Below are 14,534 nucleotides of genomic sequence, written 5' to 3' on the forward strand. Positions count from 1 at the left end.
TCAAATACATTCAATCAACTCAACCATCAATCCGCTTATTCAATTAGCTCGGTCAACTTTACTACTACTTTAGAGTATTTGATGGAGATGGTATCATTTTCCCGATTAGTAAAGATGAGTAGACCGAGATCAAATTGCTTATATATATATGCCATCTTTCATTCCCTTTTTCTCATCGTCTTCTCTCTCATCATTTCGTTTCACACGTAGGTTTTAGCAATCACGATGACCACCATACTAAGCTCATCTATGATATGTCCGACCAAGACTGCTGAACTACACTACTCTCACTGTATCGAAGTGACCATTGTCGAAGCTCCTTCATCACCATCAACTTCGACCTCATCATCAGATTATACTCCATCAACTTGCATCAAGGCTACTCGCCACTTGGCTATACCTCAATTAAGTGATGAAGAATTATGGGAAGCTTGGTTTGCTTACCCTTCTAAACTCGGAATGACCCTACACCGTTGGGCTGAAGGCAATAAATCAGCTCTAGACATGTAAGCCTGACTTCCTCGAAAGCTACTAAGATATATCTGACCGCTAATTCCATATTACGGGGTTTCGTTTTTTTAGGTTCATATATAATCTCCCATCTACACCACCTTCATCTCTATATCCTTTATTCCTCACTAAATGCAGATCAACTTTATCATCTCTAAAAATTCTAGTACTTGGTTCTATCTTGCTTATAAGAGGAGTGAATCACGGGCCACAAATGGGACGTACTTTATTTGGAAGAATTTTAGGTGACAGATATAACGATCTAATGGCATTTGCAAGTAAATTTCCTACAGGAGAAAGAGTGAGATTGATGGAAAATGAAAATGTGATCAAGAGGAGTGTGAACGAAGCCAAGGGATTGCAAACTAGAGGAAATGAGTAAGTCATATTTTATCCCATATCCGTTAAAATTTTAGGCTTACATAAAACACAATATAGATTTTTCGCTCAAGGAAAATACGAAGCTGCGCTGGAACATTACGGTATGGCAATCATAAAGTTGATACCATGGGATTCTGCTTCTTTATCACCGGAAATATCAAATCGTACGGGATTCAATGATGTGTAAGTTTCTCCATACTATTCAGACCACCGAATATGTAAACAAGACTAATGAATATAGGAAATAGTGATCAATCTTTAATGCTTTCAATAGCTTTAACTTCAATTCGAATAGCTCAAACAATTCCTGGTAATTGTAAATCACATTTAACTATCCCAGGATCAAGATTATATAGACTTTCAAAAGCTTCTTGTGATTATATTTTACATTCACCTTTATCTTCAAATAATAATGATTTTGAAGGAGAGATAAATTTGGGTAAAGAAGAAGAATTAGCTTTAAAATTAAATAAATTAGCTAAAGATATAGCTGAAATTTCTTCGGAAGAATCTTTGACCCCAAATAGGAGTGTTAGAGAAGTTAGAGAAATTTTTGATAATTCACGAATTTAAATGTAGAGTCAGTTCTGCGGATTGTATTAGAAAGGATTTTACGGAGTTTGGATTATATTTCTTGTGCTTGATTATATACTTGCTTTATATTGTCTTCTTGGTTCTTGTATCGTTTCATTTCTATCCGGTCATATATGATGGTTCACCTTTGTTTGTTGATTGGAGAGATTTGTCCAACTTGCCTATTTCCCACAGTACTTCTTCAATGTATCATGTTAATCTTATCCACTCACTCCTAGATTGTATGTATCGTCTACAAGATTCTTGCTCGCTTGAATTTCACCTCCTGTCAAATCATCCCAAGACATTTTGTTCCGCTCAGCAATGTTTTACGATCTAGTTTTTTCATATGCATGTATATGATGAATTGCATGGAAGTGTGCATCTATGAAGTAAAAACCCGTTTTATATACACAACAAATAAAGATTTATACACAAAGCTAATACAAAGTCAATTAGTGGTCGATTCAAGGTTAATCTTTCACAACTCCTCCACCTGTAGATTTTCTCAATCCACCTAGAATTTTTTTTCTTGAAGTAGTAGGACTAGAAGCTCTTATACCTAATGAAGTATTTGCATTCATTGAAGCTACAGCTCCTCCAATACTAACACTAGGTGTAGGTCCATTTGTTGAACTAATTGATGTAATTCTTTTAGGATTTAAAGGTGACATATTATTATTATTATATCGATTATTTACTTCTATACTATTTTGTCTTGATCCATTTATAGAATTAGAATTTGTTATTGATTTCTTCTTTATTGTTGAACTACCTTTAATCGTACCTTGATTTGAGATCATAGGAGGAACAGGAGCAGGTAAACCACTTTGTGAAGGTGAAGAATAATGAGTTGAAGATAACGAAGGTAAATCATTTGAGTGTAATGCTCTACGAGCTTTTTCATGTCTAGCTTGAACTGATCGGAAATCTAAAAACATGAGGATAGACCATTTTCAGATTGTATTTAAGGATGTAAGGTAATCAAGAATGGAACTTACGTGATAACAATTCTTGCCATTTAATTTCTTCCTTATTCCCTAATCTAGATTTCGTAGCTGCAGCAGCGGATGAGAATGTAGACCCAGTTGAGCTGATCAAATATTAACGAAACCGAAGTCAGTTCGACTCTGATTATGAAGTAAGCAACGAAGAAGCCAGCTTACCTCTTTGATGAAGCAATTGGTACGTAGCCTGATGAATGGACAACCGATAACCTAGCTCGAAGCGATATGAAAGCGCTACTTTGAGGTAAAATCATGAGTAGTCCATAGAGGCATTTTGGCAAATAAGGGTATTTTTCCGGCTCCAGAAGCTGCAGTCGTAGATCTATCATCACAAGATATATCAGCTCTCGCATTGTGTCTGAGCAATTCGAACTGGTTACCCACTTGTAAAGACAGGCGATTCAATCAGCATAACCAGTTTGTCGATTTGTACCAATAATGGTACGGTCAATTCCAATTCCGCACTTCCGGCGTAATTATGAGCTTTCTTTGCATCACATCCGTAAAGGTCAAGGTAGCTTACAAGATTTGCAATAAATTGGAAGCATGTTCGTAGGCTTGTGCAAGCAAACATAGAGCGAATGCAGCCACAGCATTGTGACACCATGATCTATACAAGGAGGAGAAGAGCATTTGTCCATCTTTTGATTCAAGATTTTTGAGCCTTCTCCTGAAATCCGCTAGTTCAGGCGATGTTATAAGGATCATGTTAAGCTTGACCACCATCATACTGGCAAACTCCAGGTCCTGCTACCTATATTAGCAGTTGTACTTTCCTGTCGTTCTTAACAACTAAGAAATCGAGCTTACATCGTCTTTCTCCAAAATCTCCGCAATTGTTCGGAATATTCTCTCCGCATTTAAGTGTAGACATAATTGTCTGATTATTAAGCTACCTCTTGTTTCCAACAGCCTTCTGTCAGTCGAAAAAAGCTCCAATACTTTGACCATAAAGCTTGTAAAGTAAGAGTCTTCCGATGAAGCTGATATTTGAGCTAAAAGCTGTAGATCATGTTTGACGACGTCCTCCGACGGATCTGACAAAGTTTTCAATAACGCTGGGAAAGTACCACTATCCCTTGATAGAATTTTATTAGGCGCTTTTAGATGTAACATCAATAACCATTCCAAAGCCGCTATCCTGGTTTCCGCATGATCACTCAAGAATTGCAATGTAAGTACATTAACGGTTTCTCGTACATCAAATGGATCAACATCTTCCACTTGTTCAACGGTAGGTGATAAAGGTCCCTGAGATCCAGTTGTATGAGAGTGCGAGGGGGGCGAATCTGGTCGATTTGAAGGTGTAATTTTGGTTTTACTTGAAGTGGGAAATTCAGCTTGAGCAGGTGTGACTGGTTCCGACGCTAGACTTTTACTCTTTCCCACCACAGGCTGAACATGAGATGGTAAATTGGTTGCTGATAAAGTCTGCGTAATACCTGATGGGGTTGGCTGCTTGGTCGAAGGAGCAGTAACATCTAAGGGATCGTTCACTGGTACTTGCGAGGCAGATTTGGCGGAATCCGGTGGTTCTACTGTGGCGAAATCTTTTTTTATTGGGTTAGGTGAAGTACCACTGAGTGCTATACCTGAAGGAGGTGAACTTGCTATAGCTGATATTGGAGGTGGGACAGATCCCCCGGTGACTGGTGGTAAGGCTGTCGTGCTAGATAAGGAGGGTGTAGGCTGGACCTGGAGCGGGAGAGATTGGATAACTCGATATAGTGAACCGTTCGTCTCGTGCGCGGCTAATTTGATGTGACGGCTGCAAAACTTGTCAGTATGTCATTCTCTCTCCAATATTCAAGTATGTTGGAGCTCACTGAGGCGAAGCGAGATTCGGGAGAATTGCAGGCACTATACGTGGTGTGAATGCTACTACAGTGTTCTGAGCGAATTCGAGGAAGGTCAATATCCATTCCATTGCTGTTGACTGAACAAGCTCGTCTGCAAGGGAGAAGCAGTCAGCTGGTGCAGATCACATCTGTGAGGATTTAGCGCTTACCAGGATAAGATAGATGTTGAATTATGATATCCATAATAGCTGCGTGATCCACATAGACGCCTTGTCCAGGTACCCAATTCCCACTACCTTCGCCCTCCCAGTCATTTTCGTGTTCAGCATCCTGATCGTCATAACCTGATTGGGTTGCCATAGTCATTGACTCATCCCCAGCAGCATCTTCATCCTCTTCTATGGCAGATTCTAATGTATGTCTACTTCCCCTCTTTCTCACTGATCGTGTCTCTTTCTTCAGTCTATCTGCCTCAGCTTGCTTGTCCTGCACTTGTGCTATATATTTGATTTCCCGCAAAAATTCTGCCAAAACATTCTCGGTAGCTAAGCGTACATCGACATTTCCATCTGCAAGATATTTGCTATTTGTAAAAAACAATCAGTCGATCTGAGAGTCACATCGAGATTTTGAGCACTCGTAGATGACTCACAGTAATCCATCAAGAAATTCGGGTAACCAAGCTACCAATTCTAAATCTGGTACAGAATCCAATACCATTAACCAAGAAACTAAGTGCATTCTGGTGTAAGGTGAGATGACGTATATTCGTTCAGCTAAAAGAGGTATAAATCTAGCTAGGGAGAAAGCTCTTCTATCTTCTTCAGGAGGCTGAGCCTGTTGATCATTGGATCTAGAAGGTGAGAATTCTTTATCTTGGTTATTATTTCCATGTCCACTGAAACCCAGCTTAGGACTATCATCTAGTCTACCTTCTTTTGATTCTTGCTGACTATTCGTGATACCTAACCCTGACAACTTGTTATATATATCGTTATCTGATCGATGATTAGGAGGTAAATTCGGATTATAGTTTCCAGGATATATTGAGACGTAATGAGGTGCTGCTTCTGCTACTATATCTTTCATCAACCTATCTAACAGCTCTGCTCCATTCTTGACGGACATTTCGGAATCTGATGATAGTTTGGAGAGAGCATCGAAAATTTCGTTGAAATGTATCAGAATTTCGCCTTTACTGACTTTCGCTCTGATGAATATTCATTAGCTTTGTTGCCAAATCATTCATGAAAGCAATTGTTCAACATGAGGTGAAATAGCTCACATATTATACAGACTTTCGCAAGCGTGATACCTTACCCTCGATTCTGGATCTTGAAAACAAGCTAGAACAGGCGGAATTATTACACCAAGGAATGGTGCTACATCTTGGCCTAGAGCTATAGCGGTGGCAGCGAGACCGATAAGACCTGTAAAAGGATGACGTGAACCCCTAAATCGTACTACGAGTAATCTTGATTTCGAAAATTTCACTTACCACCATTACGGGTATGGAGAGCTGAATTGGAAGAGCTGAACATCCCACATAGCTGATCAATTATGGATGATATTCGAGGAATGTCGGACGAGAGCACAAGTCTACACTCCGAAACATAAGCGTTCTTCTCACAGCATAAAGTATGGCCAGCGCAAGCTCACTTTTCCAATTCTAACGCAGCAGCCTTACGCCTCTCGTAGCTGTACAAGAATTAGTATGTTAGTGATGTGTCGTACAAACCTTGCGGATGAATGAAAGATTACGAACATCTTGTCATTGAGACCTGGCCATGCATGAACTATTAGCCCTATCTATGTAATGGGTCACTCGACTGGTAAGCTGCTCACTTACCTCTTAAAATAGATTGATCTATTGTCAATAAAGTTCAGCTCAGCACGCCCAAAGCTCAAGGAGGTGAACAAAAAGATACTAGCTTACCCATTTTGATCTCTCCGCTCGTTGAGCTCTTTTCCAAGCTTAATTTTGGGCGGGATAAGCTATACTATGACATAAGGTATTGCGACGAGAATCCAGTCTGGGATTGTAAGATGATGAAAGTATGAATGGGAGTGAGATTGTCAACAATAATAGATGATATCAATTGACTGTAAGAGTTTGTATGTATGACGCGTCTGGGGTGTACGAAGATAGCAGGTATTAGTCGGATATCTAATATTGAATACAATCCTCCCTTAAGGTTACCGACCTACCATCTTTTTCATCACTTCTTGAATCTCTTTCTCAACAGTTATTCATCAACATAGCCTTGACTGCTTGGGCTCACATTACATATCGATCGCTCGCCTCTCATATCGGTATGAACTCGAAGTCGTTTTCATGATACATCATCGACCATTGACGCCATTCATACCAAGGCACTCAATCATAACATATACCCTAGACCGGGTTGACGACCGATATGTCCGCTATACCTACTCAGCAGGCTACCCAGCCTGAAGCCTCCTCCTCATCCGCATCGGGATCAGTGCCACCCAAACACCTTGCTACTATCGTCTTCGACTCTTCACTAGCAAGATCAAAGTATAAGAAACTTATAGTCGCAGATGGAGTTGTGCACAAATTGATACAGCGATTAATGGAGAAACATGGTGTGGAACGAAATGTACGTCTCCCTTCTTTTGGTTGTAGCATCTGAATCAAGCTGACCAATCGCGAAAATACCATAGTTACGTCTTTGTCTCATAATAACAGCTTCAACGGATTCCAAGAGATCCAAAGTGTACAGAAAAGAATATACCAGCCCTTCAACATTTTTAACTTCACTTCCTACGCTGGCTGAATATTTCCCAAAAGTAGGAAGGGAGCCTTTCATAGAGAAAAAATGGCCTTCTTTCTCTGATTTTCCTGATGAAGATGTAAACTTCACCTCGATGAAAGACAGAAAGAGGAAAAGGAGGATTGAAGCTCGATTACTTGAAGGGGTCAAAAATGGAGTGGACGTGAGCATACATACTCCTTCCAAACTACCTGGTAATCTGATCAAGAGGGTTACGACTAATAGCCTTTGATGTTAGACGCTCAATCGACCTCATGTTGAGGTTCATCATTCTCCTTCCCGTACATACATCTCACTCACCCCTGCCTCAGCATTGCCTTTGCTCGACACGATACGAACTCCCGTCTCTCCGGCAGACATAGCTCCAGGATCTCCGGCAAGAAGATATTTACTTGTAGTAGCTTCTGACAGCGATGCAGCGTCTAGAGCTGATAGCAAATCGAAAGAGCACAATGGTGAAACGGAAGAAGAAGCTTGGAATGAACAAGGATGGCAGGATGTCACGGATACAGTCAAAGGGAGAGATATGAAATGTTCTTGTGTGGTCATCGGACCCGCTGATTCTGAGCAAACGGCGGCTAAAAGACTTAAAGTACTGTGCAAAGAGGTGAGCAGAACAGTCACACATCTGTATCAGATTCGCATTCTGATCAAATTGATCGATTGATAGTCATCAAATGGTTCTTCGGATGCACCTTGGTTCAGCGTACCGACCGAAGTAGACTTGACGCTCTCTGGATATTCGATCGAAACCGGTGAGTTACTTTGACCTTACTGCAGTGAACCCAAACTTATATTCAAATTTCACCAGGCTCAACTCCAGCTTTGGATATGGCTTCAACTGTAGCTACCGAACAGATCGAAACTCCGATCACGAACCCTCAAAATCAAATACCTATACAACTTCAAGGGAATACCGATGGCAAAACATTACAACAACTGCAGGGTCAGGCCATGCAAGCTAGAATGGCGCAATTCGCTAAAGCTGTATCATCCGCTTCGCTTGCAAGCGGTGGTAGTGGTAAGATCGATCCTGCGATGATGCAAAGCATGATTCAGGTGATGAAAAATGGTGGGGCCGGAGGGGTAAATGTGGATATGAATGATCCAAAATGGCAACAAATTAGACAACTATTACAATTACAACAACAGCGTCAATCAATATCAGCTATGACCAACAATAACGGTAACAGCAATGCACCGGCACAAAATACCAGTAACTCAGCTGGGAATCAAGATCCGAATATCGTGGCAGCCATCCAATTGCAGCGAGCGCAACAACAGCAACAATTGCAACAACAGATGCAACAGCAACAGCAGCAGCAACAACAGGCTCAGTCCCAGACTGTTCAGCAGGCTCAACCTCAACAAATCCCGCAACCGCAGTCTCAACCACCTCAGCAAACGTCACAACAGCCCAATATAAATGTACAGCAACAGCAACAGCTATTACAGCAGCAAATCCAGCAGCAACAATTGCAGCAACAGCAGCAGCAGCTACAACAGCAGCAACAGCAACAGCAATTACAGCAGCAACAGCAACAGCAATTACAGCAGCAACAACAGCAGCAGCAATCGGCCAGACCGGCTCAACAACAAGTGTGGTCTGGAACCCTGTCATCTGCCAGCCAACCTGGAAATTATACTCGTAAGCGCGAACACTTGAATTTACGCTGAAGCTGGCTGACCAAGACATGAATTACACAGATCTGCTGAACCTAGAAGCGTCAAGGTTCTCCGGCAGTACAGAAGGTATACTAGCTCAACATTGGCCAAAAGGTAAGCTACGCGGCTTTCCGTACGATGAGATATTTGGCCCCAAGGCAGTCAAGCTGACCTGTCCTTTGCCAGATCTGCAATTACGAAACGTTGTCGTACTTGAAGTTCAAACACTTACTGCGTATGCACAAGCGAAAAATTGTCCTATCGTGGTGTTTAGCCCTAGTATGACGGGCTCAGATAACAATAACACTCATAAATATACACAATTGGCGAATAGTCTGCATGCGAAAGGAAACGTCAGTCAAATCTGCTCTCGACTCACGGCTTGCACTGGCGCATCGAGCTGACTTTATATTGTTAATGCCAGATGGTGATCATACCCTTTGGCCAACAAGATAGAGGAATCGTGCTGTTCTCGGCTCCTTTACCTACCGTTCCTGCCACTCCAAGCGGTAGTAGATCTTACAAATTGATGGGTGTAGTCTGCTTGGTAGGTCTTGACTGGTAGTTTCTCGTCAGGAAAAGTTAATGGAAGTTGACGAATCCTGCTTTATAGCACGTTCCTTTCCCACCATTGAACGCTGTGAACGTGAAGTCCACCCCGACTCAAGTTCCACAACAACCTGAGCCCATATCTCAGCAACAACAGCAATTACAGCAACAGGCTTTACAATCGAGACAAGCTCAAGCACCGCAAGTGCAACAAGCACAGCAATTCCAGCAACAGCCTCCACCTCAGCAGAATCAGATCTTATCTCAACCGCAACAAATTCTGCAGCAACAACAATTCAGACCATCTCCGAGTGGTCAAGGTGTCTCAAATAACGCCAGCATGGGCAATAATAATATCTATCAGCAACAACAGATGATGCTCCAAGCTCAAGCTCTAAATCAGGTTCAACCTCAGAACAACTTACAGCAACAGCAGCAGCAGCAGCAACCCCAACAACAGTTTTTACCTCCTCCTCCTATAACTCAGCCTCAACAACAACAGCAACAATTCGTACCTCAACAACCAGTGGAAAAGAAGGGTATAACGTATCAACAGTATCAACAATTAATGATACATGCTCAAAGATTTGGATTAAATGTACAACAATTTGATTATAATAATATACCTTCAGGTCAAGTTCAAGCTTTAATAAATGGTATAAAAATGGCTGAAGCTAAATTACGTGTACAACAAGCTCAACAAGCTCAACAACAGCAGCAGCAACAACAACAGCAACAGCAGCAGCAAGTTCCACAACAACAGCAAATTGTTCAAAATAATCCTAATTCTCAATTTCAACTTCAACAACAACAACAAGCTCAACAAATGGTACAACTTCAACAAATGTTAGCTCAACAAGGTCAATTTGGAAATATTGATCCTCAATCTTTTCAACAATAGTTTTTTTAATTGAAAAGTTCTTAGATCATGTGAATTAACGATTAAGAACCACTTGTAGAAGTATCGACGTATATATCAATTTATATAAAATGTATATTCATATAAATCATTCAATCAAATTTAAAATTCTTAAATTACAAAAATATTTGAGGAAAATGAACAAAAAAAATTAAATAGCAGCCATAACTAATTTTGCACCTTGTTCATTTTCAGCTCTTACACTTAATTCAAGTGTAACACCATTTCCAGGTGAATAAGTCATTCTACATCTTGCTAAAACTTTTGTTGATTTTTCAGAATTATTTGTAGGTATAACTAAACCTGATAAATTAAGTGTATGAACTGAATTTGAAGAAGGTGTTTCAGTACCTCCAAGTGGTAACATATTAAGTACTTCTATCAAAGATTTACAGGCGTCTACCCAAGAAAAAAATTAGCTCAAAATTAAAGTTTTCAAAATAATCAATTGAGAAGAAGAAAAATTTTCAACAACTTACCCTTTAAAGATTCCGAAGAAGATAATGCGAAAGTTTCAGTTAAATTTGCTGAATTTGATAATTTATCCCATTCACTTGAAAAAGTTACATAAGTAGGAGTAATATACTAACCATTGAAAAAAAAATCATCAGTATTTTTATATTCATAAAGATTAGTAAATGAAAAAGGATTGGATAAAAAACTAACATCACCAGCACCTAAATCTAATTCTTCCACTTGATATTCATCATCATAACCTTCTTCTTCTGGTTCACCGGAGTTTGGATCAATTTCCTTTGAAACGAATTTCAATGTACATCCAAAAGTTCCAGCAGCGTATGTTGAAGGATCATCTCGAGTGAATGAGACGTAAATAGCTCCTGATCCAGAAGAAGCAGCATTCAGGGAATCTATTGGTACAATGAAATCTTCTGTCAAACCTGAATCTGGTGAAGGAGTCATAATTACTGCTACTTGTTCTAATACCGTATCAGGTATGGTATTCGAGACGTTGAATTGGAAGACAATGTGTTCTTTATATATATGTTTGACTGCAGATACCACATATTCAGTCTCACTTTCGGTCAACTCGACTGGTTTACTCGATGATCTGAGCACTGGTCCATAAGATTCTAATTCAGGTACAGCGGCCAATTGAGCTGCGTATGATGAAGCTTGACCTTCTGCAGAACTTGAAGCTTGAGGGGTAGGTTCGGCAGCTCTGGATGATGAAGGTCCAGCAATATCCAATGCCGATGGTCTGTTGTGAGCAATTTCAGCTGCAGCTGCCTCTTTGCTAACTCTTGGAATGGAAGAGACGTCGAATGCAGCAGAATGCTTGGTGTCATCCTTGACATAGGAGACAAGCTGTTCTTCAAGTTGAGCAAGGGAGAAAGTGGCTTCTACAAACCCGTCATGAACAAACAATCAGCAAGATATCCCGAGCATTAATTAGGACGAACCACCCACCTTCTCGGACGAAGACGTCAGCCAACGATTTCTCCTCTAACACCTTGATGTACATAGCCGCTCTATCCCTGACCTCATCGTCGACATCATCCAGACATCGTCTCAGAAGGACATTGACCGACTTCATAACAGTCTTATCGTCGATACAAACACCGAATTTGGCAAGACTGCTAACTGCGGCAGCTCGAACAACGGCATTCTCTAATACCACTCGATTATAAATGTATCGAATGAATTTTGTGGGATTGCGAGTCTTAGGTCCTTCAATACCCAATAAGTGCAGGATTCGAACGGAAAGTTTGGTGAATTCACAATCTTCAATAAATTCGCACAAGTGAGCTAGAGCTGTAAACATTGGCAGGTCAGCATTATGGCTCTCTGAATCCAGACGGAGAATGAGGTTGAGCGGACTAACCAGTCTCTCTACAATCCTTGATGAATTTGATCATATCAAAGATAGCCTCCACCACAGCGTGCTTGAAATCGTATCCCCCTTCATCTCTCAGAACTCCGGACAGGAATGAAAGCATGATAGCTTGCTTAGCTGGGAATTTGAGGCACAATGATCGGATAGCATCAACAACGATAATCTTGAATTCATCGGTGATATCAGCCATGAAGGATGAGATTTGTTTCATCAATCGATCGACTGAAGCTTCATTACCAGTCTATTACGGTAGACGTAGTCAGCTGGAGGTCACGGTGAATGCAAATGAGCAGCAGCTTACCTTTAGTAAAGTAGTGATAGCATAAGTAGCAATACTTCGATTAGAATCAGTAATGAGGTTTTCAAGCTCGACATTGACGGTAGCCACGGATTGAGGTAATATCTGAGCGAGTTTGTTAAGTGTCTTGACGGCAGCAAATTTGATAACAGGTTTAGGAGAGTTCATGAAGAGTTGAAGAACTTTTAGATTTCATGATATTAGTTTGTCTCTATCTATCCAAGCTGAAGGTGGGTTCGGGAGCTCACCAGCAACAGTCCTGTACAAATCACCGGGTTGGACATCTCTCATCTCACATATCGCACGAGCTGCTTCGATGTTGACCATCTCAGACTTGTGTCTGAGAAGAGTTTCAAGGTACTCATGCATTTGCTTCCGAACGCTATAGGCCAAAATCAGCTTCAAAATCAGCTTCAAAAGTACAGTGAGCACTGAATATGAAAATCGGATTGCCATAATAGATATAGTAGGATAAGTGGAATGTAAAAGGGTGTTAAGGCTCACTTAGGATCCTCATCCATTACTTTCCTAGCAAATCTAATCAACATACACATTGCCATGGGATTTTTGATGATTCCTGAACCCTTAGAACCAGATCCGAGCTGTTGCACCATTTTCGTGATAGCCATCCTATCCTTTTCCCTAATCAGATACAACAATCCCAAAGCGTGATATTGCATGATATAGCTCGAAGAAGCGACAGCTTGATATCCGCCTGATTGTCCTCCGGATAAGTAAGCTGAGGCGTTTGAGGAGAATGACGATACGGATTTAGCGTTTACTGCTTCTTGAGCTTCGTTTGACCATCTTTTGATGATTGATGGTGAAAGTGGGAAAAGGTGATAAGATGATACGAGAGAGGCTGATGAGATTGAGGATGATTTATCGACTAATGCGGATTTGAAGAATCTCTCAACTGATTGAACGGATTGGGACTACCATTAATGAGATTAGTCTCAACTCAATCTCATCTGTGATTGCTTGAAGAAACGACACCTCTTAAACTCACGTCTATGATTCGTGCTAAAGCTCTAATAGCATTTGGCCTATATACGACTTCCAAGTTAGGTTGCATATCTTTCATGATTGATGAAGTGACCATGATGACATCTTCAGCAATTGTCGATAACTCCTTGATGACGAGGTAGACCATTTGTCGAAGCGCGGCCTATAATGTGATATTTACTGTTAGCATCTGACGAGACATGAAGCCCCTTGTTTACAGAATTGTCAGTGACTCACATCTTTATGTTGAAATAACTTGGTAACACCGAAGAACAACGTCGTAGCTTCTTGTGTTGAAAAGGTCTCTCCGACGTATAATAAGTATACAATCCTAGTCAAAAGAGCACGACATTTCCTTGGAGAGATAGGTGATTCGTTAAAACATCGCGCTTCTTGTAAGATGGTGGATTTGTCGTGGTAGAACGCTATGATAACGAAGTCAAGCATTAGTCGAAATTGGATCATCTCACGTCAAAACAAGAGCAAACGTACACATTCCACCTGCCTCTTCGTCTTTCTTGAAGGACATTTTGGTCGATGCGCGAGTTGAAAGAAGAGACTGAGCCAGTTGAAAGCTGATAAAAGTCTACTCAGTTGTTATTTACTGTTCTATATCTATTCATTCACCTATCTATCTCGCTTTACTCATTATGATGACAGCACGACGTTGAACACCAGGATCCTAAGCTCAAGACGCGCTCTCACCTGTATGGTATCAACGTGGCGGATTTACTTCATTGAAACCAGAGTGGCACATCACATAATAATGTAAATCATTACAACCTATACTCCCACTGACCATCTCTTGGCATCGGTCATCCTGCCTGTCTTGCGCATCTGCATCGCTCTTACCTGCAGAAGAAGCACTCTTGTAAGTTGACACTGCTGCTTACAGCACATCGATGTGCACACGCGTTGACAAGAGAAAAGGCTCAAGGTTCCGCTCATAGATTAGGTCCCGGGTTACAATGCCTCAGACGACCGATCCCTACAGTGGGTCTCGAGTTGACACAAAGGTCATATTGCACAACATCAGACGGTAAGATTAGATGGTGTGGTCTAAGGCCACTGTGTAATCATATGAATCAAATTTCGGTTCGTACCACATCAAAGGCATCAAAGGTGATACCCTGCGGAAGTTTTATGCGGCATGTTCCGCTTGTAATAATACTATAGTA

General features: G+C 40.9%; 4 protein-coding genes across 4 annotated transcripts; 2 read left to right on the forward strand and 2 right to left on the reverse strand.

Moving 5' to 3' along the window:
• Positions 1–225: 225 nt before the first annotated feature.
• On the forward strand, positions 226–1,464 carry I206_104820 (uncharacterized protein; the record flags this gene model as incomplete). The annotated part of the gene is made up of 4 exons (XM_019154123.1): positions 226–506; positions 583–888; positions 949–1,074; positions 1,140–1,464. The coding sequence occupies 4 exons, from the start codon at positions 226–228 to the stop codon at positions 1,462–1,464; spliced, it is 1,038 nt and encodes a 345-aa protein (XP_019012863.1).
• A 473-nt stretch (positions 1,465–1,937) lies between these two features.
• Positions 1,938–6,210, reverse strand: I206_104821 (uncharacterized protein; the record flags this gene model as incomplete). The annotated part of the gene is made up of 15 exons (XM_070203001.1): positions 1,938–2,395; positions 2,466–2,557; positions 2,631–2,793; positions 2,856–2,935; positions 2,995–3,218; positions 3,282–4,239; positions 4,298–4,421; positions 4,480–4,853; positions 4,923–5,480; positions 5,556–5,700; positions 5,769–5,869; positions 5,930–5,968; positions 6,036–6,051; positions 6,120–6,137; positions 6,207–6,210. The coding sequence occupies 15 exons, from the start codon at positions 6,208–6,210 to the stop codon at positions 1,938–1,940; spliced, it is 3,354 nt and encodes a 1,117-aa protein (XP_070059102.1).
• Positions 6,211–6,687: 477 nt separating this feature from the next.
• Positions 6,688–10,180, forward strand: I206_104822 (uncharacterized protein; the record flags this gene model as incomplete). Its single annotated transcript, XM_019154125.1, has 9 exons — positions 6,688–6,891; positions 6,956–7,228; positions 7,304–7,672; positions 7,736–7,820; positions 7,877–8,713; positions 8,773–8,844; positions 8,917–9,083; positions 9,155–9,277; positions 9,344–10,180. The coding sequence occupies 9 exons, from the start codon at positions 6,688–6,690 to the stop codon at positions 10,178–10,180; spliced, it is 2,967 nt and encodes a 988-aa protein (XP_019012865.1).
• A 169-nt stretch (positions 10,181–10,349) lies between these two features.
• Positions 10,350–13,885, reverse strand: I206_104823 (uncharacterized protein; the record flags this gene model as incomplete). The annotated part of the gene is made up of 11 exons (XM_019154126.1): positions 10,350–10,597; positions 10,678–10,783; positions 10,865–11,559; positions 11,627–11,971; positions 12,042–12,294; positions 12,355–12,533; positions 12,600–12,733; positions 12,856–13,286; positions 13,361–13,519; positions 13,594–13,781; positions 13,849–13,885. The coding sequence occupies 11 exons, from the start codon at positions 13,883–13,885 to the stop codon at positions 10,350–10,352; spliced, it is 2,775 nt and encodes a 924-aa protein (XP_019012866.1).
• Between the last annotated feature and the right edge of the window lie 649 nt (positions 13,886–14,534).

This window comes from Kwoniella pini, chromosome 6 (genome assembly GCF_000512605.2).
Source record: "Kwoniella pini CBS 10737 chromosome 6, complete sequence".
In the NCBI taxonomy this organism is placed as follows: domain Eukaryota; kingdom Fungi; phylum Basidiomycota; class Tremellomycetes; order Tremellales; family Cryptococcaceae; genus Kwoniella; species Kwoniella pini.